Consider the following 26,698-nt stretch of genomic DNA (forward strand, 5'->3'; position numbering starts at 1 on the left):
TGGCAGAGTTTTTCACTGCAGTTTTTTCTTTTTAAACAAACTAAAGCTATGTCATGTCTGATGATTAATCACTCCCAAATCTGTGTAAGTCACGGTGCACTTCTCTTTCTTTGGAAGGACCTGAGTGAATTTGGAATAGCACCGAAAGCCATTGTCACCACCGATGATTTTGCCTCCAAAACCAAAGACAGGATACAAGAAAAAGCCAGGCAGTTAGCGGCGGTGACTGCGCCTATTCCCGGGGCCACGCTCCTCGACGACTTCGTAGCACCAGCAAAGTGAGCACACTGGCATTCTGACTTGACGGTTTATTTATTTTGGGATTTGCAGGCCACACCCAATGGTGCTCAGGACTGACTCTTGGCTCTGTGCTCAGGGATCAGTCCTGGTGGGGCTTAGGGGACCCAGCTGGGATGCCAGAGGTCGCACCTGGCTCAGCCTCGTGCAGAGCAAGCGCCCTCCTTGCTGTCTTGAATTCTGACCTTGACAGTCTTGGCCACACGGCTTTGCCTAAGGATGACTTGTCTTACTGAGGTGTGACCGGCTTGCGCAGGAGAGGCCTCTTAGGTGCTCTTGAGGGCAAAGGGGGTTTTGCCAAAAGGTCCCGGCCCTGTTGTTCCTCCGTACACTGTCGCACCCCCTCCTTTGCTCTGGAGCTCTGGGATGCCGGAGAGCTGGCGGGAAGTGGGCTGGCTTCCCCACACCTGCTCTCTTGTCAATCTTAAAGGCATTCCTGTGTGGCCTGTTTACCTTCTATATTTTGGAGGGAGGCCACACCTGGTGATGCTCAGGGGTTACTCCTGGCTCTGCATTTAGGAATTACTCCTGTTGAGGCTCAGGGGACTATATGGGATGCCAGGGATCAAACTTGGGCCAGCCACATGCAAGGCAAGTCCCCCCCCACGTTACTATCACTCCAGCCCTCTATTATTATTATTAATTATTATTATTATTATTATTGTTAATAATAATAATAATTTTGGGCCACACCCAGTGTTGCTTAGGGTTTGTTCCTGGCTCTGCACTCAGGAATTACTACTCAGGCGGCCATATGGGATGCCGGGGATCAAACCCGGGTGATCTGCTGCAAGGCAAGTGCCCTGCCTGCTGTATTATCACTCTGGCCCCCATCCTACCCTTTTTCTGAAGCCCGGCCCCACCCCATCCCTGTTCTGCTCTTGGGCACTTGGTTGGCCATGGGGAGGGGACAGCTTTCGACCATCATGGCTTGCAGGATACCTACTTGACAAGGACCCTCGAGGGTTGCTGTGTGCTGCCCACCTGTGTCCACTGGCTGTAGCTGGGCTGGTGGGGGCAGGGGGGTCACGCCTCTGAGGTGGAGGGCAAAACAGGTGGGCAGTGAGAAAGAGTGTGGATGGGGATACCCTAGGCTGCCTACCCCCTCTGTTCCTCTGTGCTCTAAACCCGAGTTCAATTTCATGCCATTTTCCTAGGTTGTCTATTGGCTTCGAATTGCTCAGAAAAATGGGCTGGAAGGAAGGACAAGGAGTTGGTCCTCGGGTGAAAAGAAGACCACGCCGGCAGAAGCCCGGTAGGTGGGGGTCCGTCGGTCGGCAGCGCGCGTCGAGAAGCAGTCTGGTGGGGTCAGCGGTCTGCGCGCCTCAGAAGGCCTTTGGCGGGTGGCGCACCCGGGCCTTCCCGAGGGATTGTCTGCTCGCCCGTCACCCCCTGCCTCGGATGGGGCCGGTGTTCTCCCCTCCCCAGACAGTCCCAGGCGACCCCACCTCTACGGGGGTCCTCGCCTTGTCTCTCCCGCCAGACGGGGAGCCCGTGGCGGCTGCACATGCCTTCCTGGTTCTCCCTCACTGAGCACTCGGGTGTGGGCTGGCGGGCCCCAATCCAGAATGATCCCCCCAAAAGCTGTAGCGCTGTGGCCGAGCACAGCCCTGGGAGTTAGCGACTCCGGTTCATGGGGTTCATCAGTCTGTGGTTGCCCGTGACTGAGGCGCCCGAAATCTCTGTTACAGAGTCCGGAGTGAAAGTCTATGGCTGCGCCCTACCCCCCGGAGACTCCGACGGATCCCAGGTACCGCCAGGGGCAGTCACCTCTGTCACCTCAGCAATGGGAAAGTTTTTGGGTCAGAAATGATGGGAGGAGTCAGGGCCCACTCGGGTGAGGAGCCCACCCCCCGCAGCCCTTCTCTGGCCCCACTCTCCTTCCTTCTGCTAGGGTTTGGGCCACCCCCGGGGTGGTCAGGGGATGGTCCCTGGCTCAGTGCTCAGGGAGCACTGCTGGCGGCTGCTGAGGGCACTGTGCAGTGCTGGGCAGGTCACGCCTGCCCTCGGCCCATGGGGCTCTCCCCACCCCTGCAGCCCTGTTCCCGTCCTTGGCGTGAGCTGCTCGTTAGTCTCACTCACCCCAGGACTCGATTCAGACATGTGAAGCAGCACACATGAGCATTCGGTCATCGTCCTGTTGGGAATTAATCACTGCCTTTGAGAGCAGTGGTTCCCGGGCTCCCAGGGGTGACTCACCGTCCGTCCCCTGTCCAATTACCCGAGATAGGATGAAGATGACGACTACCTGCCAGAAAACGTGACCTTCGCCCCCAAAGATGTCACGCCTGTGGATTTCACGCCCAAGGATAACGTGCACGGCCTGGCCTACAGGGGCCTGGACCCCCGCCAGGCACTGTTCGGAACTTCGGGAGAACATTTTAACCTCTTCGGCGGGGGACCCGAGGAACCCGGCAATCTTCTGGGAGATATTAGAGTGAACAAAGGAAGAAAACTGGGCATTTCGGGCCAGGTAAACGTGTGTGTTGAATCAGGCGGAAGCGTTGACACTTGAGGCTGCAGGTAGCTGCTCGTGGTTCTTCCTTGGCTGCAGAAGGCGTGGCCACAGTTTCTGTTTCATTCTCCGCGTGTGGCACACCTTCCCGAGTGGGTCACTGAGCCTGACCCCTCAGGGCTGTGCAGAAATTCCTCTTCCTTGTTGAGTCCTGTAGTCGAAAGATTTCGGTCTGCGCTCCCCCTGCACTGTGGCTGGCCTGGGGGTCGGCTCTCGCCTCGGAGGAGATGGAGAGCTGGCTGGGGCAGCTTCTGCAGTTCCGAGGGTCGTCCCGAAATTCACTTTGAAAATGGCCATTGCAAGTTTTCTTTTCTTCCTCCTTTTTTTTTCTTTTTTCTTTTCTTTTTTTTTCTGAGTGCGGTGGTGGTTTGGAGGCGTACCTGGTGGTGTTCCAAGGGACCACGTGGTGCTGGGCCCCAAACCCAGGGTTTCTGCATGCAAAGCGTGTGCTCCAGCCTGTTGAACCACCTCCCAGGTCCCTTCACTCCCCTTTGCTGCCCTTTCCTCCCCTTCCCTCCTCTCCACTTCTCTCTCCTTCCCTTCTTTCCCTTCCTTCCCTCCCCATCTCTTCCTTCCCCTCCACTGCCCTTCTCTCCCCTCCTCTCCTCTGCCCTTTCCTGCCCGTCTCTGTCCTTCCCTTCTCTCCTCTTTGTTTCCTCCCCTTCTCTTTCCTCCCTTCCTTCCCCTCCTCTTCCTCTCCTCCTTTTCCCCTTTTCTCCCTTCCCCTCCCTCTTTTGGGGAACTGGCCTTCCTGGGGGGCCATTCCTGATGATGCTTGGTGGGACAGTGCAGGCCTGCCAGCTCGGGGCCCTGGTGATGTGCTCTGGCCCTAGGTCAGGGCAGTGCTGTGGCCAGCAAGGCCACTGTGGGCTGTGCTCAGGGCCCGAGGGGGCTACACCCAGCAGTGTGAGGGGTGTCAGGGATCCAGCCTGGGGCTCGTGCCTGCCAGGCCTGTTCCCCCGGCCCCTTAACCACCTTTTCCTCTGTTCCCCTTCCTTTTGGGGGGAGGGGCCTCCCTGGTAGTGCTGAGTGTCCCGGGAGCCACTTCCAGCCGTCCTTGACCCATGGAACCTGCCGGTCAGCGCTCGGACCCCACTTTGTGGTGCTAGGCCCCACCAGGGCTCCTCTGGCAGTGCTCGGTGGGCTGTGTGGTGCCCACTTAGGGATCACACTTGAGCCTCTGCACATGCAGGGCACAGGCTGACCCCTGAGTTAGCTCCCTGGCCCCTCGCCCTTCCCTTCCTCACCGATGTTTCCCACGGAAGTTAGGAGTTGTTAGGAGCAGAACTCGGGCAGTCTTCAGACCCTGGTCAGCAGCCTTGACTCCAGCTGCAGTGCTCAGCAGTGAGACAAGTCTCTCCAGTGAAGCTCCCGTGTCTCCCTCACACTGCTGCTTGGGACACCCACAGTTCCGCCTCCTGGCTGGAACCCAGACCCAGGGCTGCTGTGGGCGGGGACAGCCTCAGGGCCTGGATGGCATTTGTTCGTTCCTGGTTGTTAGTTGGCCAAGGACTGGGGGTGTATCCCTCGGGGCTCCTGCTCTCCTCTCCCTGGGGACCGTGGAGCACCGCTGTGGTCTTTGGTCTCCCGTGCAGAACCCCCCTAGAGCCCGGAACGGCACAGCTGCAAACCCGGCTTGTTTTTGCAGGCTTTCGGGGTCGGTGCCCTGGAGGAGGAAGATGATGACATTTATGCCACAGAAACTCTGTCCAAGTATGACACAGTTCTGCGGGACGAGGAGCCTGGGGATGGACTCTATGGCTGGACAGCGCCCAAGCAGTACAGAGGTCAGAAAGGTGAGTCGTGCCCGAAGCCCACGTGACACCCGATTGTCCAGTGCTCGAAGAGGGAAACCACCAGACCCTGCTGGCAGGCCTGTCTCTGTGGGGTCAGAGGTCACTCAGAGACGTGGGCTGGAAACCAAGGTGGGCAGAAGAGAAGCCCAGGGGTGGAGAGGGAGTACAGTGGGTCCAATGTCTGTCTTATGTGCAGCCGGCCTGTGTTTGATCCCCGGTCCCCTGAGCGCCACCAGGAGTGATCCCTGAGCACGGAGACAGGAGTGAATCCTGAGCAAAGTCCCAAAGCCCCAAACCCACAAAGTAAAAAAGTAGCTCCAAACCTCAAACCCAGACCCAGGGCTGCTGTGGTTTTTTGTTTTTTAAGAGCAGCCCAGTGTGGGAAGTAAAGCAAAAGGAGGCTGAGAAGAAGGCGAGGCCAAAGCCAGCTGTCCAGGCGGGGCTGGGGTGCGGGGGGAGGAGCTGGAATCAGGAAGGAGAGTGTATGGACAGGTGAGCGGGTTGTGGGCTGGAGGGAATCCTTGTGGCTTGAGGACCTGGGCAGGTGGCCAGGGTCAGCTTGCGCGAACAGGGCAGAAGAGCATGTGTAGGGCCTAAAGCTGGAGTACGGGCGTTTGCCTTGTACACGGCCAACCCAGGTCTGATTCCCGGCACCCCATATGGTCCCCTGCGCCCACCAGGAGTAACCCCTGAGCTTCCCTAGGTGTGGTCCAAAAAAAAAAAAAAAACAAGAAGAAAAAATAGTAGTTGTGGGGACGAGGGTTGGGGGTTCTTAGCATCCATAGCGGAGGGACCACAGGCCATGACCTTCCTGCCTGGCTCTTAGGGGTTCCAGCTGGGCTTGGGGATTCTCAGCCCACCTATTTTCAGCTCAGCATCTGTAGTGAAGCAGAGCTGGTGACTGCATAGGACTGCAGGTTCCCGCTTTAGAGAAGGAGTAGGGAGGAGACGGGCTAGCAACCCTGCGGGGATCTGATACCAGCTCTCCGCTGCCCAGATGTGTGACCTCGGGTTCCATCTGTGAAGTGAAGGTCAAATCCTCGGATGGTTATGGGATTAACGGCACTTCTCGGTGCTAGCATGTGACCTGCCCCTATGACTGAGCATCTGCTGTAAGGGCCACCTCGATAAAGAGGAGAGGGGGAGCTGAGAGAAAGCGGCCTTGGGGGCTGGGGAGCCAGGGTTAAGGCAATTGCCGTATATGTGGCCAGTCCCTTTTGGATCCACATATGGGCCCCCAGCACTTCCAGGCGTGATCCCTGAGTACCGAGCCAGGAGGAAGCCCGGAGTACTGCTGCCCGTGGCCACAAAATGGACATTTTCCAGCCACAATCAGATAAAAGTTCGAACTACCTCTATACTTCTAAAACATCCACATCGAAGTCATGCCAGTTGTCTGAACATCACCACGTGGTACCTAGTTTCTGGAAGAGAAGTAACAGGTGTAAACCAGTGTTCAGAGGTCGTCTGCTCGTGGTCAAGAACACGGGGCAGGGACAGAGGGCCTGGGTTGTCCAGCCCTGCCCGCCCCACTTCTCAGCTGGGACCACGGGCAAGCCGCAGCGTCCTTGTCTGGTCGGGGTGAGGGTTGGGGGTGGGGGGTGGCAGTGACCTATCCCTCTCTGGGGAATTCACGTGAAGGGACCAAGGCCTGAGACCTGGCCCCGAGGACCACCTGGGACTTTAGACCAGACGCTGGAGGGTGACTCCGAGTACTGGGAGGTGTTGCCTCTGGCTGGTTGACAGACTACTTTCCTTAGGTTTTGGGATTTTTGGATCCTCTTATCATTCTATTCATTTTTTTCCCTCTTGCCCTGCCAGCTGGCACAGTTACGGGGGTTGGGGAGGTGTGTCACACACATGCTTGTGCCACTTGGGTTGCCAAGTGCCCCCCGGGCCCGCACATGTCCACACTGGGTGCTGGCCTTGTGCACGCCATGCGCGCAGCGTGCTCATAGTGGAGTGGGTGAACCTGCCTAGTGGGCACGGGGGTCGCGCTCCTGCTCGTGGTGCTTGGGCCCTCGAAGCTGTGTTGTGTACAAAGTGTGGCTACACAGTTTCTGGCACTTGCACACTCATGGCTCTGGAGATTGCATGTTCGTTTTTCATACCAGGGTCTCTAGTGTGGCAGGGATCGTGCCCAAGCACACGTGGGTGGCACCAGGTGTGCAGCTGGGGGCCTCACACTCGCTGAGCCAGTGACCTTTGCCGCTGAGTTCTCATTTATGGCTTTATTTATAGATGTGTGTATTTGGGCAGGCATTGGGCCATGTGCCACAGAGACTGCTGCTGGCTCTGTGCTCAGGAGTCACTCGTGGCAGTGCTCAGGAGGGAACCAATTTAGAAGAATTAAAAAAATTAGGGCCAGAATGATAGCACAGTGGGTAGACCTTCATGTGGTTGACCTGGTTCAATGAGGGCATCTCATATGGCCCTCAAGCATACCAGGAGTGATTCCTGAGTGCAAAGCCAGGAGTAACCCCTGAGCACCGTTGGGTGTGGCCCCCAAACAAGAACAAGCAAAAGAATTTTTTTTTTTTTTTTTTTTGCTTTTTGGGTCACACCCGGCGATGCACAGGGGTCACTCCTGGATCTGCACTCAGGAATTACCCCTGGTGGTGCTCGGGGGACCATATGGGATGCTGGGAATCGACCCCGGGTTGGCTGCGTGCAAGGCAAATGCCCTACCCGCTGTGCTATCACTCCAGCCCCAAGCAAAAGAATTTTTTAAAAAATTATATGAATGGTACAAATACATTGCTACAGCTGAACTCCTCTGAGCTATAATAGTCTCCGGTCTCCCCCTTTTTTTTTTTGCTTTTTGGGTCACACCCAGCGATGCTCAGGGGTTACTCCTGGCTTTACACTCAGGAATGATTCCTGGCGGTGCTTGGGGGACCATATGGGATGCCGGGGATCGAACCTGGGTTGGCTGCGTGCAAGGCAAACGCCCTACCCACTGTGCTCTCGCTCCGCCACCCCCCCCCCCCACCGTCTCCCTTTTTATGCCTATTAGCATATTACTTCTTTTGGATAAATTTGTTAAATCTGAAACGGCTGGCCTTCAATTTTTATAAATTAAGTTTACATTTTTGGCAGTATCAGGGTTTGGACCAAAGACTCATACCTGTGACACATGGGCCCTCCCACTGAGCCATGTTCCAGGAATGCAACAATTAACCCCCACCCCCACCCTCCGCCACTTTTAGGAACTTCTGGAAGCTGGCAGAAAAGCTTAACATGAGCTGAGCGTCAAAGGACAGTTGGAGGGCAGGTCCCTCGGGGCCGAGCTGCCCCAGAAGCGCATCAGGCCTGGCGCTGGCAGCTTCCCCGGGCCCTACCGGACACGGACTCGTGGTGGGTGCCTAGAAGGGAGTTTTTGGCTCCAGAAGCTGCTGGGGCTGGTGGCTTCCCAGTGGAGAGCCCGTGTGGGTGGGGGCTCGGGGTGCCCAGCGCACAGCCGCGGGCGCCACGTCGGAGAGCATCGGCCATCCTGTTGCCTGAGTCAGTGACCTTTTTCTTTGGTTAGAATTTCACGGAAGGAAAGGACAAGAGCACCTTTAATCTGGACTGAGATTAATTTACAGGCTGACCTGGGTGTCGTGCTTCGGTGCCTGGTTTGAATAGTTGCTATGGAATCGGGTGGGGTGCAGTATCCCCAGAGTCTTCACCTAGTTTCAGAAATGGATTATTTTACATCTTACCATTGTGGGGTTGTGGGTTTTTGGGGATGTTTATTTATTTATTTTTGGTTCTTGGGCTGGCGGTGCTCAGGGATCACTCCTGGCTGTGCTCCCAGGATGGTATGTGGTGCTAGAGATTGAACCCAGGCAGCCATGTGCCAGGCCAGGCCCTGACCCCCTGTACTATCTCGGTGCCCCCCCCCCCCATTTCTGATAGAGGACAGAGGCTAGCCCTGGAAGTGCTTAGGGGCCTGTGAGATGCAGGGATTACTCCTGTCTGCAGAGCAGGGTCTCCAGCCCTTTAAGCCAACTCGCTGACCCCTGTGCTTTTAATCCATAATTGTTGGGTTTTGACAGATTTGCTAGAGTTCTTTCACTGGACAGAATATATTCTTGGGCATTCCTTGGTACTTTTGTCTAAAAGCAGCAGTGAGGTTCCTACCTTGAGGTTGCACTAATACCCCTCTTTCTTCCTCTTTGCTTTTTGTTTTTGGGCCACACCCGGCAGTGCTCAGGGGTTACTCCTTGCTCTGTGCTCAGGGATCACTCCTGGCAGTGCTCAGGGGACCGTATGGGGTGCTTGGGACGAAACCAGGGTCAGCCATGTGCAAGACAAACGCCCCGCCCACTGTCCTGTCTCTCTTTCTGACCCCTGGTGCCTTTCTTTCTTTCCCTTTGTTGCTGTCTTGGGTGATACCTGTGACACGCAGCATCTCTGTGGTTGGAGAGAAAGTGCTGACATCTTTTATTCTCATTTCCTGTTTCTGCAATTAATTAATCAATGACATCCTTTTATAGACTCCGAGAAAGATCTTCGATACGTCGGCAAAATTCTGGATGGATTTTCCTTGGCCTCTAAACCTTTATCTTCTAAGAAAGTAAGACATTTTTGAAAATTGGTTTGGGACTTAAGATATTTGCTGCTACTGTGTAATGTAGGTTGTTATTGTAACAGTTGAAGAAACAGTAACTCCCTTTTAACAGTTGAAGAAACAGTAATTCCCTTTTTCAAAAAGCACACAGCCTAGTAACTAGTGATTATTCAGGAAAACACAGTCTGTGATAAAAGTGTGATTCTGCACCTGCATGGAATTCAAAATGTCTAACTGCCGATCTTTTACATTTAAGGTGAGTGTTTATTTCCATCAAAATGGAATGACGGGCTGGAGAGATAGCATAGGGAGGAATGCATTTGCCTTGCACGTGGCCAACTTGGGTTCAACCGTCTCACCCCATATGGTCCCTCAAGCACCGCCAGGAGTGATCCCTGAGCACAGAGCCAGGAGTAACTCCTGAGCATCGCCGGCCGGGTGTGACCCCAAAACCCTTTTTTTAAAAAAAGAAAAGGAATTATATTAGATTAGGTGCTAGTGGAAGGAAGAATGGGATCCTGCATTGTAGCAGAAGGGAAAGTAGAGGATCCAGCAAGCCGAAGTCACCCAGTGTTGGCTGCAGTGACCCATTCCTGGCTCCACCTGAGTGCCCTGCAGAGCACCGTGTGACGTGTCATCCAGGTGGCCGATTTGGCTGGCCACAGAGGGAGGAAAGCTGAGTGCTGTGGTCAGGCCCCAGACAGTGCTCTTTGTCCCTTCCTCTGGTCTGGGGTCTGGGAGGCTCCTCAGGACCGAGCCAGACTGTGTTTCCCCCATGGGCGGGCGGGCGGGCGGGCGGGGTGCAGGCGCCTCCCAGCCTCTAGCCCCCCTTTCTTAGATTGTTCCCGGAGCTAATCAGCTTTTTGTTTTGAAGTCAGCAAACATTTGTTAAGGCCCCTGCTGACTTGGCCTTTGTTCTTCAGAACAGAGGGGCGGGCAGTCTGAGATACCGTGTTCCTATTCGGTGCTACGGTGACCGGGTTTGTTTAATCATGATAACGTGTCTCGCAACAGTGAGCAGTCTGTTGTACACGGCAGGAGCTGCCCTCGTTACCAGAAATGTCAAGTGCGACAGTGGAGAATGATCGTTCACGTGTGTGGACGGAGGATAGAGTAGTTGAGAGGTGCTAGTTTAATGGCGCCTTGGAGGGTAAATCAGAGTCCCCGGGGCAGGGCTGGTCGGTGAGGGCAGGATGGACCGAGGGACGAGTAGGAAGTACTGGGCCAAGGCACCCTACCCAGGCAGGCCTCGGGTGCCATGGGGCTCAGAGGGGGGCCATGGGGCCCAGAGGGAGGATCATGGGGTTCAGAGGGGGGATCTTGGGGTTCAGAGAGGGACCATGGAGTTCAGGGGAGCATGGAGTTCAGAGGGGGGCCATGGGGTTTAGAGGGGGGCCATGGGGTTTAGTGGAGGGCCGTGGGGTTCAGAGGGAGGGCCGTGTTCTCCTTGAATCCCCGACAGGCAGGCTCGTAAACATGTGGCTGAAAACCCAGCACCCGGCTGCAGAGGCCAGAGGAGACGGTGGGTGCAGAGAGAAGTGCCCTCGAGCTGCCGGGGGCACGAGCATGGTTGTGTGGCCCAGGCGTCCCTTTTCTTGTGCGTCAGGGGGACATGGGCTTGTGCGGAGCCCTGCTGAAAATGACCCTTCCTGCCATATTAATAGCTACTTCCTCTCATGGACGGTCCCCGGGCCAGGAGCACGCCGGGGACGGACGACACCACTCAGCTATCTGGCAACCTTGGGAGCTCCAGTTGGGTCTCCCTGGAAGGGAGTTCTTCAGCTCTGTTTTGTTTTGTTTTGTTTCTGTTTTGGGGCCACACCTGGCAATGTTCAGGGGGTCCTCTTGGCTCAGCACTCAGGAATTATTCTTGGTGAGGCCCCAGGGACCATGTGGGATGCCCAGGATTTGCCAGCCCAGGTTTTCTGCAAGCAGGGCAAGCACTCTACCCACCGTACTCTCTCTCTAGCCCCCTCACCGTCACTGCCAGGGAAATGCCAGTCAGAGAGATGGTAAAGAATCATGTCACCCAAGTTGAGAATAATGTATAGGAAAAACCCTAGAAACCAATGTTAGTGGGGGTGCAGTGCAGAAGGACTCCTCACACATTGTTGTTGGGAATGTCATCTGAATGTCACCTACGAACGGCAGTATGGAGACTTCTTAAAACAAAAACAAACACACAAAAAAACAACCAAGGGGGCTGGAGTGCTAGCACAGTTAGTAGGGCGTTAGCCTTGCATGCATCCGACCCAGGTTCAATTCCCAGCATCCCATATGGTCCCCTGAGCACCACAAGGAGTAATTCCTGTGCATCATCAGATGTGACCCAAAAAGAAAAACTCACACACACACACACACAAAAAAAACCCAAGAATAGAGCTCATCCATATGACCCAGTCATCCCGATTCTCGGCAGCTACTCAAGAACACGAAAGCCATGAACTGGAAAAGATGAGTGTACATCTTTGTTCGTTCATTGCCGTGCTGAGTGTGGTAATAGCCATCGTGTGCAACAACCCAGAGGTCCAGCGACAGTAACTGGATACCGAAGTGGCATAGAAACCCAGTGGAATACGATGCACTTGTAAGAAAGGACGAAAGCTGGCAGTCTGCTGAGACTCGCGTGGCGCTGGAGGGCGGAGCCCTGTTAGGTGTAGTCGGTCAGTGGCAGAAGGACAGTTAGATCTCCCACGCTGAATGCAGAGACAGGACACAGGAAGAGTATCAAATGAGGACAGAGCCTTGGCCTTCGATCGACCAACCGCAGAGCTGAGATTGCTAAGCGGCAGGGGAGGGTTGGGGGGTGGGCGAGTCAGAGGGAGGCTCGAGGAACACAGGGATAGTGGTCTTGGATTCTCTGGTGAAGACACAGTAACATCATAACCATCGACGCTGGGCTGGAGCGGAAGTGCAGTGCAGTGACAGGATGACTGTTGCCCTCCACGTGGCCGCTTTGGGTTCGATCTCTGGCATCCAGGAGCGATCCCTTGGCACAGAGCCAGGAGCACACCCTGAGGACTGCTGAGTGTGCACCTGCCTCCAAAAAAACCCCAGAAACCAAAAAACCACACCCCTCTTAAGTGTTAGTTGTTGTAATCATGTTACCCAAATTGAAATAAGGAAAATTAAAAAAATAATAATAATAAAACAGGGGCTGGAGCAATAGCACAGTAAGTAGGGCATTTACCTTGCACTTTGCTGACCTGGGTTCGATTTCCAGCATTACCATGTGGTCCCCCGAGCACCACCAGGGGTAATTCCTGAGTGCATGAGCCAGGAGTAACCCTTGTGCATCGTTGGGTATGATCCAAAAAGTGAAATAAATAAACAAACAAACAAATAAATAAATAATAAAACAGAAGGCCTGATACTGCAGTGGAGCTGAAACGTAACCCCACCTCCTGGGGGAAAAATTCTGAATGAAATCAAAGTTGCTGTTTTTGCCTATGCTTTCAGTCATGTGTTGGTAATCTTTCTGATGCGTAGCGCCCGGCTCTGCACTCCGCGCCAGTTCACTGTGCTCATGGTCGTTGTCTTGACCACTCTCATAGAAAACACACACAGGAGCCTCTCAGCACAGGAGCGCAGCCGTGATACGATGGAAGGCCTCAAACCAGGGGGCGTGCAGTGTGGCTGTGGGCCCTCTCCAGCTGCCCCTGTGAAGTGTTAACTGGTGACCAGCAAGCTTAGCTGGCACACATCGCACACGGTTTCTTGATGAACTCAGACAAGCCCAGCATGCAGCCCGAGTGTTCTGAGTTCTGTTTCGTTGTTCTTCCCCCAGACGTATCCACCACCTGACTTGCCCAAAGACTTCCGACCAGTGCATTACTTCAGGCCCGTGGTGGCCGCGACCACGGAGAACTCCCACTTACGGCAGGTGCTGTCGGAGTCAGCTGGAAAGGCGGCCCCCGGCCTGGGGACGCAAAGTCGGCACCAGCTGAACGCCTCCAAGCGTGGGGAGCTGCTGGGGGAGACGCCTGCTCACGGTAGGTGCCGCATGAAGGGGAAGAGCCTCGCATCTGTGACCGCAGGACCCAAAGAGGAAGTCATTTGCAGGGACCGTTCTTGGAAAGGGAATTTCGAGCTTCCCGACTGGGGGATTGGAGTGGTTTATTTGGGACCGCCCTCCATGTCCCTGTCCACCTCCCTTCCTTTCTGCTTGTCCCTCCGTCTTGGGTGAGGATGGTGCCAAGCCTTGCTTCCCGCTCAGTGCTTTCAGCAGTTGCCCAGAGTGTGGCGAGGGCCCAGGCGGCGACCCTGTCTCTGCCCACACAGCCAGGAGACTCTCGGTATTTTCATCCACCAAAGGGGGCCTGACCCTTTCCCTGAAAGGCTGAAAGGAGCAGGCTCATGGGCTAGTGAGGGCAAGTGTGATGTGTCCCCTCCCCGCCCCCCCACCACACATGTACATATATACACAAACATGCAGTGTTCTGAGCAGAGCCACTCAAGATGAGAAATGTTCTTGGACTCGATGCGTGGGGGCCTCTGCTCGTGACATGTGTGGACGAGGAGGCTCGGCTGAGTCCGTTGCGGAGACCTTGGCTTTTTCTCAAGAGCTGGGCAGTGTCGCGCCCAGCAAGTAGAAGGAGCTTTCGGGCCCTGTGTGAAGTGAAAGAAAGGGCCTGAGGGGCAGGGCCGGAGGGCCAAGGGCAGCCCAAGACAGACCGGGTATTTGTGGCTGGGTGACCTTTCCCTGAGGGGTGTCGGGAAATTCCAGGTGGGCGGGTTCTTGATGCCCTTTGTTCTGTATGTGGGGCTGAGTACCGACAGCCCTGGGGGCCTGCGGGCCCCAGGTTAACTCTGATCATAGAACAAAGTAGAATTCCTGCTTCCCACTTCCTTCCTCAGACGGGAGGGTGCCCTGTCTTCCCCTCCTCTGGCCGCAGGACTCCAGGGGACTTGCTGTTGGGACCGGAACTCGGGGACCCTGATTCTCAGCTCCTTTCCTCCGTGTCAGCATGCCCTCACTCCCACACGCGGGGCGGGCGGGGGGCGCCCCTGCAATTCTGCCTCCTCCTGATGCCCCGTGCCCTCAGCAAGACCAGCCCACCTCCACACTCCCCTCCTCACGCCGAAGAAAACGCTGATTCCCCCCGAGACCCCGTCCCCACCCGCCATCCCCGCTCCCACCTACATCCCGTCCCGTCTTCCACTGCCTCCATCCCAGCTGCCCTGCCTCGTGGCCTTTCTGCCCGACACAGGCCAGCCACAGGGCCCCTGGAGGGCCTTCCTGTGTGCCGCAGTGCGGCCTTCGCATGCCAGACTCAGTAAACTCCTTTCCTTGCCCTCGAGACGACTTGGCCACAGCCCCGGGTGGGCAGGCTGTCACACACACACACACACACACACACACACACACACACACACACACACACACACACAGCCCAGCTCTCTCCGCCTCGCTGCCCTCTTTGTCCCAGTCGTCCCCCACTGCAGGTCCCTGTCACTAGTGCATGGAGCCCCTCTGTATGCCGTCCTCTCGGCCGCAGACCCGTGGGGAGGGTCGTGCCCTGAGCGTCAGTGTTGGCAGCTAGGAGGTGACAGCTGTGCCCAGAACTGGGACTTGTGTGGGCTCGCTGGCCACCAGAGAACGGAGATCCCGAGGCCAGAAGTGTCACTTCCTGGCCTGTTGACAGCCCCGGGGCTGGCCTTTATTTATCCCAGCCGTACAGAGGAGGTCTCTGCCTCCCTGTGTGGTTCTGTCTCGTTCACGAGGATGACGGGGATCCCACCGAGACACGCCCTGTGACATGCTTCTCTCCGATGTAACATTGAAGACAGCGCAGAGAATGAATGTGTAACTGCCTTGTGCTGCTTTTTTAAAAATCTCTCCCCATTATTCTCTTGGTTTCAGGCTCCACTACCTCAGTGTTAGAATTTCTGACCCAGAAAGACAAAGAGAGGATCCAGGAAATGAAGCAGGCCACGGACCTGAAGGTCGCCCAGCTCAAGGCCCAGCGGCTGGCCCAGTACGCGGCCCGCGGCCGGCTGCAGTCCCCGTCCGCAGACCCCGCGCTCCCCTGGCACACGGCGTGGGGCGGGGGCGGCGCCAGCAGCGCCACGGCCAGCAGCTTCAAACCTTTCGCCAAGGACCCCGAGAAGCAGAAGCGATACGAGGAGTTTCTGGCGAACGCGAAGAGTGGTCAGAAAGGTGGGTGTGAGGGGCGTGCGCCGGGGGCCCGCGCTCCAGGGACAGGGTCTCCCCTGCCAGGCCCCGCCGAGACCATCCCAGGGCAGCAGCTCCAGGCATGGAGCGGAGCCCTCGAGAGCCAGAGTGTGAGCCGAGGCTGTCCACGCCTCAGGTCCAGAGGGTCTGCCCCAGCAGGGCCGGCGCTAAACGCGGCGAGACGCCTGTGGTCATTTTTTTTTTTTCTTTTTGGTTCACACCCAGCGATGCTCAGGGGTTACTCCTGGCTTTGCACTCAGGAATTACTCCTGGCAGTGCTTGGGGGACCATATGGGATGCCGGGGATCGAACCCGGGTTGGCCGCGTGCAAGGCAAACGCCCTCCCCGCTGTGCTATCGCTCCGGCCCCCAACCTGTGGTCGTTCTTGCAAGAACAAGGGCTTCTCGCACTGGGTCTCGAGAGCTTGACTGTTGTTCCCTTTGGAATCATCGTCTATAAAGTTTGATTTGACAATGTTGGACCCTTCGGTGGGGGGGGAAATTGCCACTCTGGGGTAGGGAGAGGCGGAGGGAGAGGCCCGTGGGCCGAGATGGGCTCTCGCGTGCGAAGTACGCCCGCTAGTCCTTTGAGCTCTCTCTCTGTCTCTCCGGCCCAGCTTTGAAACAGTTACCGGGCATTCGCCTCTCCTATCTCTCTGTTCTGTGTGCAAGCACTGCTTGGAGGAGGAGATTAATGGGTGCCACTCACCAAGTGCCTGCTCTGCTCTCAGGACCCAGGGAAGGATTTGCCCTGGTGAAGTGGGCACTGTCCTCCTCGAAGGCGCACTTTTCCCAGGAGTGAAGCTGCTTCCCCTTCTCTGTCCGTAGACGCTCTGGAACGCTCTCTGGACCCCAGCATGACCGAGTGGGAGCGAGGCCGCGAGCGGGACGAGTTCACCCGCGCTGCCCTGCTGTATGTGTCCTCCTCGTCCACCCTGTCCTCGCGGTTCACGCACGCCAAGGAGGAGGACGACACGGACCAAGTCGAAGTCCCTCGCGACCAAGAGGTCAGCCCCCAACACAGCCCTGCCTGGTGGATTTTTTTTTTTTAATTTTTTGGGTCATACCCAGCTATACTCGGGGTTACTCCTGGCTCTGTGCTCAGGAATTACTCCTGGCGGTACTTGGGGGAACCATATCGGATGTCCGGAATTGACTCCGGATCAACCGAGTGCAAGGCAAATGCCCCCCCAAACACACACTGTCCTATCGCTCCGGCCCCAGCCCAGTGGGTTTTTAACTGACCACACTGTGCCGCTGACTCTGCACTCACTCAGCAGAGGGACCTTTGAAATGTACTTGGCTTTGTAGAACAAGAACCATTGGGTGCTTGCTGGTGTGTGGTGTGTGGGTGGGAGAGGTGTCACGGTGTGGGGGGATGGGGTAGTCAGTGACTGTCTCTCCCCAGAATGACGTGGGTGACAAGAAGTCGGCCGTGAAGATGAAGATGTTCGGGAAGCTCACCCGGGACACGTTCGAGTGGCACCCCGACAAGCTGCTGTGCAAGCGGTTCAATGTCCCCGACCCTTATCCAAAGTGAGTTGGGAAACGAGTCCCTTCCATCCGGGCTACTGCCCCGCCCCCCCAGCCCCCAATTTGCAGCCATTACTTCTGCATCTGTGCTCATTTGAATTCTGATTTTCTAGATGAACTTACTTGTAAATGCTTACATTTCCAAATCTTGCAAAAGGAGCTTTGCAAGACTTATTGTTGAAAAAAAAAACAAAACAGAAAGCAAGCAGACATTCAGGTCATAGGCTCTATCCCTTGCTGGAAATACGATGCTCACTCAGATGTCTCAAGTTGCAAAAATTATTGAAAAGAAAAATCCTTCAAAAAGCAAATTTACTAATTTTTTGGTTGCTGTTTGGAGGTCACTTTTGTGCCCCACCTGGTGGTGCTCAGGGCTTACTCCTGACGCTGTGCCCAGGAATCAGTCTAGGGGTGGCAAAGCTCTGGGTAGCCCCCTTTTGAAAAAATTAGGGGACCACACTTAGCGGTGCTCAGGGTCTACTGGTTCTATGCTCCAGAATCACTTCTGGTAGGTTCGAGGCATTATGTGGAGTGCCAGAGACTGAACTAGGTCAGCCGTGTACAAGGCAAGTGCCCGGCCCACTGTGCTCTCTCTCTCTCTTGTTCCCACATTTGCCACCTTTTGAATGATGTGTATCTAGTTTCTGTTTTCTTTTTTTTTTTTTTTGCTTTTTGGGTCACACCCAGCGATGCTCAGGGGTTACTCCTGGCTTTGCACTCAGGAATTACTCCTGGCAGTGCTTGGGGGACCATATGGGATGCCGGGGATCGAACCCAGGTCGGCCGTGTGCAAGGCAAACGCCCTACCCGCTGTGCTATCGCTCTGGCCCCTAGTTTCCGTTTTCTTAGGGCCATTCCTGGCTCAGCTGTGGCTTGGAACCATCACGAGCACACCCGGTGGTGTGTGGAGGGCTAAGGAAAGCTGAGCATGTGCAGTTTAGATTTTATATAATTATTTACTGGCTTTCTGGGTCACACCCGGCAGTGCTCAGGGGTTAGTTCTGACTCTGCACGAAGGAATTACTCCTGGCGGTATTTGTGGAACCATATGGGATGTCAGGGATTGAATGCAGGTTGGCCACATGCAAGGCAGTCCCTACCCACTATACTATTGCTCCAGCTCCCTACATTTTATTTATTTAAAAAAAAATTTTTTTTAGGTTTTTGGGCTACACCTGGCAGTGCTTAGGGGTTGCTCCTGGCTCTGTGCTCAGGAATGATTCCTGGTGAACTCAGGGACCATATGAGAAGCTGGGGGTTGAACCTAGGTCCACCAGATGCAAGACAAGCACCCTCCCTGCTGTACTGTCTCTCCGGCCCCATAGCACTTTAACTTGTATTTTATTTTATTTTATTTTATTTTTTGGGCTACATCCAGGGATACTCAGGGGTTACCCTGGCTCTGCAGTTAGGAATCACTCCTGGTGATGCTCAGGAGTCCATATGGGATGCTGGGGATCAAACCTGGGTCAACCTCATGCAAGCCAAGCACCCTACTTGCTGTACTATTGCTCCAGTCCCTGCTTATGTTTTCTAATTCTCTCTCTCTTTTTTTTTATTTGATTATAAAAAATTAAACAGTTGTCACATTTAAACAGTTAAACTTTGTCAGGACATTTAGATATATTTTTACCTATGAAGGTTTTCTGTGATGGAAATCCATTTTCAAAGTCAAATTCTAGGGTGATAGTACAGTGGGTGGGCACTTTTGCACATGACCATTCTGTGCTCAATAATCAGCATTCCATATGGCTCTCCAGGCTTGTAGGAGTGACCCCTGAGAACAGAACCAGGAGTAAGCCCTGAGCATCACCAGGTGTGGTCCCAGAACAAAAAACAAAACAATCATATAACCAAAGTTAAATTCTAACTCACTATCTAATAAAGGAGCATTGGGCTGGGGAGATAGCTCCAGCATCCGGGCACTGCACGACCCCCTGACCAGTGCCAAGGCTAGTCCAGGTAGCCCCCAGTTACTACAGGGTATGTCTGTGGTGGCCCAAGCATTGAACCTGTACAGCTGGACTGAATATCTCTAGAAATGGCCCCTGGCCCCCGGAGCACTGCTTGGGAGACCCTCCCCCATAATACATTCTCAGATTAGCCAATGAAAATTTTTAGATTGGAGGCTGGAGAGATAGTACAATGGGTAGGGCACTTGCCTACATGCAGCCAACCCAGGTTTGATCCTTGGCATCCCATATGGACTCCGGGCACTGCCAGGGGTGATTCCTGAGTGTAGAGCCAGGAGTAAGCCCGGATCATCGCCAGGTGTGGGTCCCCCTCACCCCCAAGTAAAAAATTCTTAGATTGATTTGAGAAGACAGAAACATCTCCAGGATCCCTTTTATTTTTAAATTATTGAGGTGACAGGACTACAGTAGTGTTACTATTTGTGCTTTTGGTGTACAGATTTATCATTCCCACCCTCTTTTGTTCCTAAGACCTTCTGCCATTGCATGTCTGTGCTTCTAATCTGCCCCTTCCCCCTCAGACCCCCGAAACCCCCTTCTTCTTGTCCCCCTCCCTCAGTCTTGGTAACCTCAATTCTGTTGTCAGAGCCCAAGAGTTGGTTTTCTTTCAGTGCTGTTATTTCCATTGTGTCCATTCCCTTGCTTTGGTTCTTTATAAACCACATATGGGTAAGCTCACCTTGTATTTATGTGGCTCCTTCTGACTTATTTTGTTTAACCTGACCCCCCTCTAGTTCCATACAAATGGTAGCAAAAGGCAGGACTTGATCTTTCCTTGTAGCTGAGTAGAGTTCCATTGTGTGTAGACACCACCATTATTTGCCCATCCTGTTGTTGGACCCTGGGTTGTTTCCAGGCAGCAGCTTTTATGAACAGTGCTACAGTGAACTTACGTGCATGTGGATCTTTTCAAATGAATGTCTCTGTGTTCTGGGGATAGAAGCCAAGCAGTGGGATTTCTGGATCACCTGGGAGATCTATTCTGTGATTTTTTTTTTTTTTTTTTGCAGACTCGCTCTACTGTTTTTTGTAGAGGCTGCACCAGACTCATCCTGGCCAGCACAGGTTTTTTCCAGAGTTTCTCGATCTGTCCCATTCTCACAGGTGCGAGATGGGGGTCTCATCACCCTTTTGATCTGCATTTTTCTGATGATCAGTGCACACTATTTCGAATGCTTATTGTTATCCATCTGTCTTCTTAGAGAAAGTGTCATCTTCTCTTCCCATTTTTTGATGGGGTGGGTTGTTTTTTGTTGCTGTTGTTCTCATTGCTTGTTTGGTGTGTGTGTGTGTGTGTGGGGTGTCTCACATTGGCGGTGCTCAGGGGTTACTCCTGGCTCTGTGCTCAGGGATCACTTCTGTCAGGCTCAGGAGACCATATGGGTGCTGGGGATTGAACTTGAGTCAGCCACATGCAAGGCAAGCACCTTACCCATAGACCTCTCTCACCAGTGGACTGTTTTCTGTTGATAACTTTTGTGAGTACTTTATAAATCTTCCGTATTGGCACTTTGTCAAGTGTATGGTATGCAAATATTCTCTCCCATTGAAGGGTATCTTTTTATTTATTTTTTTTTTTTTTTGCTTTTTGGGTCACACCCAGCAATGCACAGGGGTTACTCCTGGCTTTTCACTCAGGAATCACTCCTGGCAGTGCTCGGGGGACCATATGGGATGCCGGGGATCGAACCCAGGTCGGCCACGTGCAAGGCAAATGCCCTACCCACTGTGCTATCGCTCCGGCCCCTGAAGGGTATCTTTTTATTTTTTATTTTACTTATAGTTTCTTTCACAGTGCAGAAGCTTTTTAATTTGAGATATCCCTACTGGTTTATTTTATTTATATTTGTTTGATTTGGGGGCCACATGGGGTGGTGCTTCGAGCTTACTTCTGGCTATGGTCAAGGGACTCTGTGGGGTGTCAGGGATTGAACTCAGGCCAGCCACATGCAAGATAAGCACCCCACCTGCTGTACTACCCCTCCAGCCCACCGCCTTGTATATTTTTGCTTTTGTTTTCTTTGCCAACTGAGTTGAATTGTTAAAAACACCCCTTACCTCAGTATTATGGAGAAGTCTATCTCTGGATTCCTTGATGTGTTGTATGGATTCACATCTAATATGGAGGTCTTTAATCTACTTTGAATTGACTTTTGTGTATAATGTGAAATGTGGTGTCCATATTCTTTTTTTTCCCCCACTGCTATCCATTCTCCCTAATACCGTTTGTTGAAGAGGTTTTCTTTCTGTACCCAGCTCCCTTGTCATTGATTAACTTCCTATATCTGAGGGTTTACTTCTGGGTTCTGCATTCTGTGCCATTGGTCTGAGTCTGCCTTTATTCCAGCGTCACACTGTTTAAATTGCCGAAGTTGATGTAGCTTTATGGTTTACAAAGTCAGGGAACACAGAGCCTCCCATCTTTTTTCTCAGCGTTGCTTTGGCTATTGGGGATTTTCCAGTTCCATATAAACTTGAGTTGTATTTGTTCTTTTTTCCTGTTCGCTTTGTTTTGGGGCCTACACCCAGTGGTGCTCAGGGGTTACTCTTGCACTCAGGAATCAGTCCTGGTGGACTTGTCCAGGAGACTGTGTGATGCTGGGGATAAAACCCAGTTTGGCAGGGCTGGAGTGATAGCACGGCGGGTAGGGCATTTGCCTTGAACACGCCCAATCCAGGTTCGATTCCCAGCATCCCATAGGGTCCTCTGAGCACCGCCAGGAGTAATTCTTGAGTGCAGAGCCAGGAGTAACCCCTGTGCATCGCCGGGTGTGACTCAAAAAAGGAAAAAAAAAATAACCCAGGTTGGTTTCACGATACTGTAATATCGATGCAGCCCAGTAGTGTTTGTTCTAAGTCCTTGAAGAATGCCATTGGAATCTCCGTAGGGATCAAATTGTACCTGCATAAAGCTTTGGGTAGGAAGAGCCATTTAGCCAAGTTAACTTTAATTTTTCTGTCTCTTTTTGGTCAGGGAGGTTTTGTGACTGAACATCACTGGCAATGTTCAGGGGCTACTTCCTGCTTGGTGCTTGGGGGCCATTCCTGGTGGTGCTGGGAGAGCCAGGCATGCCCGAGACTGACCCTGTGCCTCCTGCACGCAGGGCACGTGCCCCAGCTCACTGACCTCTCTCCAGCCCGAAGGCTGTTGTGCTTACCGTCTGTGATCAGGGACTGTTCTTCCGGTTCTTCATAACCTCTTCTGTTCCTTTCAGGAGTGACTTTTGGATACGTTTCTGATTCCAGTTGCTTGATGTTTTTGGAAATGGTTGTATTGTTGTTAGCGGTTTTTTTGTTTTGTTTTGTTTTGTTTTTTGGGTTTTTTGTTTTTGTTTTTGTTTTTTACTTCCCAGCATTTGGACTGCACCTGAAGCTGCCCAGGGGCTACTCCTGGCTCTGCTCACTGGTCACTTCTGGCAGTGATGGTGTCAAACTAGCACATGCCTCAACCCTCGTCCTTTGTCTCCAGCCCTGTTTATTGTTTTAAATCTCTTCCTCGGGGCCAGATCGACAATACAGCGAGTAGGACCCTTGCTTTGAACGCAGTTGACCTGGGTTTGGTCCCCTGCATCCCACATGGTCCCCGAGCCCACCAGGAGTGGTTCCTGAGCGCAGAGCCAGGAGTAATCCTGAGCATCGATGTGTATGTCCCCCCCCACCCTCAGAAATCTCTTCCTTTTCTAATTTACTGTTTGTATGTAAAAATAGAACAGATTTTTGTGCTTGTTACTTTATATTGGTTTATTCGTTCTATAAATTTTTCAGTGAGTCTTTAGGTTCTTCTGTGTATATTATCATCAAGTCAGCTGCAAATGATGATGTGAACTTTATTTCTAGTTTGAATGCTTTTGATTTTCTTTTTCTTTCCTAGCCGCGCTGGTTAGGGCTTCCAGTATTGATGGCATATTAATGAGGGTGGGCATCTTTGCTTGGAGCCTGATTATAGAAGGAAACTTCTCAGTTTTGCCCACTGACTATGATATGGGAGGGTGGGTTTGTGATATACGGCCTTTACTATATTGACATAGATTCCCTCTATCCCTATATTATTCAGAGATTTTTTTTCCTGCCATAAAAGGGTATTGAATATTTAAAGTTTTTTTTCTGCTTTTATTGGTAGGATTTTTATCTTTCCTTTTGTTGGTGCTGTATATTACATTAGTTAATTTGTATATATTGAATCAGTCTTGCACGCCTGGCACAAATCCCTTTGGATCATGGTGTGTGGTGCCTGGATATACTGTTGGCCTGGGGACCATTCTAGCCAACAGAAGAACTGACCAAGTAGAAGAAAATTAACAAGGCTTCTTCCATTCTAGAGAAGCCCGTATTCTCTTTTGAACACATCTCTCTCTCTCTCTCTCTCTCTCTCTCTCTCTCTCCTCACATCTCTGAATTTCTTTCAACAAAGACACTTTGCTTTTCAAAAAAAAATAAAAGATGGAAAAATTTATAGGAATTGTATACTCATAGTTATTTAACATATGATATGCTAGTGTGTATGTATATATATCCTTGCAACTGCAAGGATATAATATATACTTACATAATTTGTATAATATATAGATATAAAATAATATATCCTTATCTGTGTTAGTTTTATATATATATATATATATACAATTACATAAATTTCAGTGTATATATAAAAGATACATAATTTTTTTTTGCCTACCCTAGTTCAACTTTAGTTGGCTTACCAAGAGTGAAACGTGACAAATACTCTGTCTTCAATTTTCTGACGCTTCCTGAGCCAGCGTCCTTGCCTACAACTCCAGCATCAAATGACAAAGGGCCACAGCACCGAGGCGACAGTAAGTGATGATTCCTCACATCCGTGCGGTCAACCGTGGTCGGGGTCCCTGTCTCCTGGCCTGGCAGGAAGACAGAAATAAAGGTGGTCCAGGCCTGTGGACACACCTAGTGTAAATGTGCCGTCCACGGAGGGGACTGCTGGTGTGAATCCGCTCGCGCCTGTGCTCCTGCCTAGACGCGCTTTGTGGAGGTTGGGGTCCCCTCTCAGAACTGGCCGCAGCCCAGCACTCAGGGCACTGCCCGGCCGGGCGAGGCTTGCTGGGACTGACGGAAGAAGTTTCCAAGGGCCGTGATGAAGAATTTGTCTTGGCTGACGAATTTTGGTGGGATATCTCTGTCTTGCCTTTCAGAGTCGAGAAAGCCATCCAGGTGGGATACGTCTCAACAGGAAAAGAAGGAAGATTCTATTAGTGAGTTCTTAAGCTTGGCTAGATCAAAAGTTGATTCGCCTAAACCTGAGCCCAGCCCTTCCGCAAACAGAGAGGAGAAGCCTGTTGAGGAATCGTCGGATCAGGTATCTGGGCTCCCCGGCTCCCTGGCCGTCTGCTGTGGCAGTGCCCTCTCGCCACTCAGTAGCAGGGCTCAGCAGACCTTTCCCGTGAGGGGCCAGTTATTAAGTATGACAGGTTTTGTGAGCTTACGTCACAACTGTCCCCTGTGAAAGATCCCACGGGCCATATTAAAAGCAGCGTATTGGGATGAGTCATTTTAATAAAAGTCTATTTACAAAAATAGAGCAGATTGGATTTTGCCCATGGGCATGTTGCTGTGGAGAGATAGAAACTTCTTTGCCTAGAATAACTGACTTCCTCCCTCCCTCCTCCTTCACTCCTTCCTTCCTTCCTTCCTTCCTTCCTTCCTTCCTTCCTTCCTTCCTTCCTTCCTTCCTTCCTTCCTTCCTTCCTTCCTTCCTTCCTTCCTTCCTTCCTCCCTCCCTCCCTCCCTCCCTCCTTCTTTCCTTCTTCCCTTTCCCCCCTCCCTCCCTCCGTCCTTCCCTCCCTCCCTTCCTCCCTTCGTCCCTTCCCCTCTTCCTCCCTTCCTCCCATCCTCCCTTCCTCCCTTCCTCCCATCCTCCCTTCCTCCCATCCTCCCTTCCTCCCTTCCTCCCATCCTCCCTTCCTCCCTTCCATTTTTTGGCCCATACCTCGTGATGCTCAGGGTTACTCCTGGCTTTGTGCTCAGGGATCACTGGTGGGACTCATATGGGACCATATGGGTGCTGGGAATTGAACCTAGGTTGGCTGCATGCAAGACAAGTGCCTTACATACCATGCTATTTTTGGGGATGAGGCACACCCAGCAATGCTCAGGGGTTCCTTCTGGCTCTGCACTCAGGAATTACTGCTGGCAGTGCTTAGGGGACCATATGGGATACCAGGGATTGAACCCAGGTTGGTTGCATGCAAGGCAAACACCTTACCTGCTGTATTATTACTCGAGCCCCTGTTAACTAATTTTCTAGCCTACCTTGAGTGTTTTTTTCACACAATATCAACCATTAAAACAAAGTTCAATGTATATACAAATACTCTTGGAAAATATAATTTTCCAAGTAAGTAATACATATTCTTTTATGGAGGATATAGAGAAAGCATTCATCAGACCTTAAATAAAAAAACCAAACCCTCCTTCCCCCCCATAACTGATGGTGTTCAGGGCTCTTCCTGGCCCTGTGCTCAGGGATCATTCCTGCCGTGCTCTGTGGTACTGGGGATTTAACCCAGGGTTGGCCAAGTCTTAACTCCCCTGTACCGTTTCTCTTTCTCCCACACAGAGACTGTCTTCTGTCACTCGGTGTCAGAACTTGCAGGTTCATCAATATTGTGTGTTTGTCAATAGTCCGTCCCTTTTTACTCTTGGCTAGTTCATGGGATGGATGTGCCACAGTTTGTCAGGCCCGTCTGTCTTTGAAAACCTATGGGTTGTTTCCAGTTCATTCCAAGAAATCCCCCGCGAAACTGCAGTCAGCTTTCATGGGCAGGTTTTTATATGGAACTGGGATAAATACCTACTTCCTCAGGGGTCGATCCCTAAGGGGGCCAGGGGGCCACTGGGCAATGTTCGTGTTGACCTGTTGTCGGAATCTTCCAGGAAACTGACAGACGATTTCAAACTGCATTGCCTCATGTATTTAGAGCTCCTGGCCCCCCACCCCGGTCTTTTCCTTAGGTGCATGCACACTTAGGAAAGTTATGTCTTATTGATGGATTGACCTTTTTTATCACTATGTGATATTGCTCCTTATCCTCGGTCATATATAGAGTATCTCTTTTTTGGTGCAGAGGAGCAAACCCTGGAATTCCATATATGTCAGGCTCGTGCTTTGCTAATGAGCTATACCCTACTGGCCTCTTTTTACTTTTATTGCTTTTTTTTTTTCTGGATCACACCCGGTGATGCACAGGGGTTACTCCTGGCTGTGCACTCTCGGTGCTTGGGGGACCATATGGGATGCTGGGAATAGAACCTGGGTTGGCCGCGTGCAAGGCAAATGCCCTACCCGCTGTGCTATTGCTCCAGCCCCTCTTTTTACTTTTAATCTATTTTGCAATATTTAAAGGGATTTTTTAGAACCAGCATGTCATCAGGTCTTTTATTTTGGCGGGGAGTGCGGGTGCCGGGGGTGGAGGGATTACCTGACCTGTCGATGCTCAGGGCGCACTCCTGACAGGTTCTGGGGACCATTTGTGGTGCTAGGGATTCAACCGAGGTTGGCCACATGCAAGGCGAGCTCCCTACCCGCTGTCCTATCTCTCCAGTCCCCACCGAGTCCATTTCAGAAATGCCTTTTGAGGGGCTAGGGAGAGCCTGCGGGCTGGAGCTCGTGCATGGCACACGGAGGCCAGGCTCGGTCCCAGCACGCGTGCCTGGCACTGAGCCCAGCACTGCCCCTGAGCATCCCCCGCAAGGCACCTCCCACACACACACGTTTTGTTAATCCGAATTTAAATTTGTACTTACTTGCTAATCTGCATTTTTAATTTGTTGACATATTTGGATGTAGGTCAATTGATTTGCAATTTATTTTCTTTTCTACTTT

The 26,698-nt window shown here is 52.5% G+C and overlaps 1 protein-coding gene across 1 annotated transcript in view; it reads left to right on the plus strand.

The window, feature by feature from the left end:
* Positions 1–26,698, plus strand: part of GPATCH1 (G-patch domain containing 1) — a 51,339-nt gene that overhangs the window by 12,261 nt on the left and 12,380 nt on the right. The window contains exons 4-15 of the mRNA XM_004600706.2: positions 118–278; positions 1,455–1,552; positions 1,989–2,047; positions 2,528–2,770; positions 4,461–4,608; positions 9,090–9,169; positions 12,951–13,155; positions 15,027–15,323; positions 16,166–16,344; positions 16,746–16,873; positions 23,524–23,657; positions 24,009–24,172. Of these exons, the coding sequence (XP_004600763.2) occupies positions 118–278; positions 1,455–1,552; positions 1,989–2,047; positions 2,528–2,770; positions 4,461–4,608; positions 9,090–9,169; positions 12,951–13,155; positions 15,027–15,323; positions 16,166–16,344; positions 16,746–16,873; positions 23,524–23,657; positions 24,009–24,172 (1,896 nt within the window). The remainder of the gene's footprint in view (positions 1–117; positions 279–1,454; positions 1,553–1,988; positions 2,048–2,527; positions 2,771–4,460; positions 4,609–9,089; positions 9,170–12,950; positions 13,156–15,026; positions 15,324–16,165; positions 16,345–16,745; positions 16,874–23,523; positions 23,658–24,008; positions 24,173–26,698) is intronic.

The sequence above is a fragment of the Sorex araneus genome, chromosome 8, assembly GCF_027595985.1.
Source record: "Sorex araneus isolate mSorAra2 chromosome 8, mSorAra2.pri, whole genome shotgun sequence".
Taxonomy (NCBI): domain Eukaryota; kingdom Metazoa; phylum Chordata; class Mammalia; order Eulipotyphla; family Soricidae; genus Sorex; species Sorex araneus.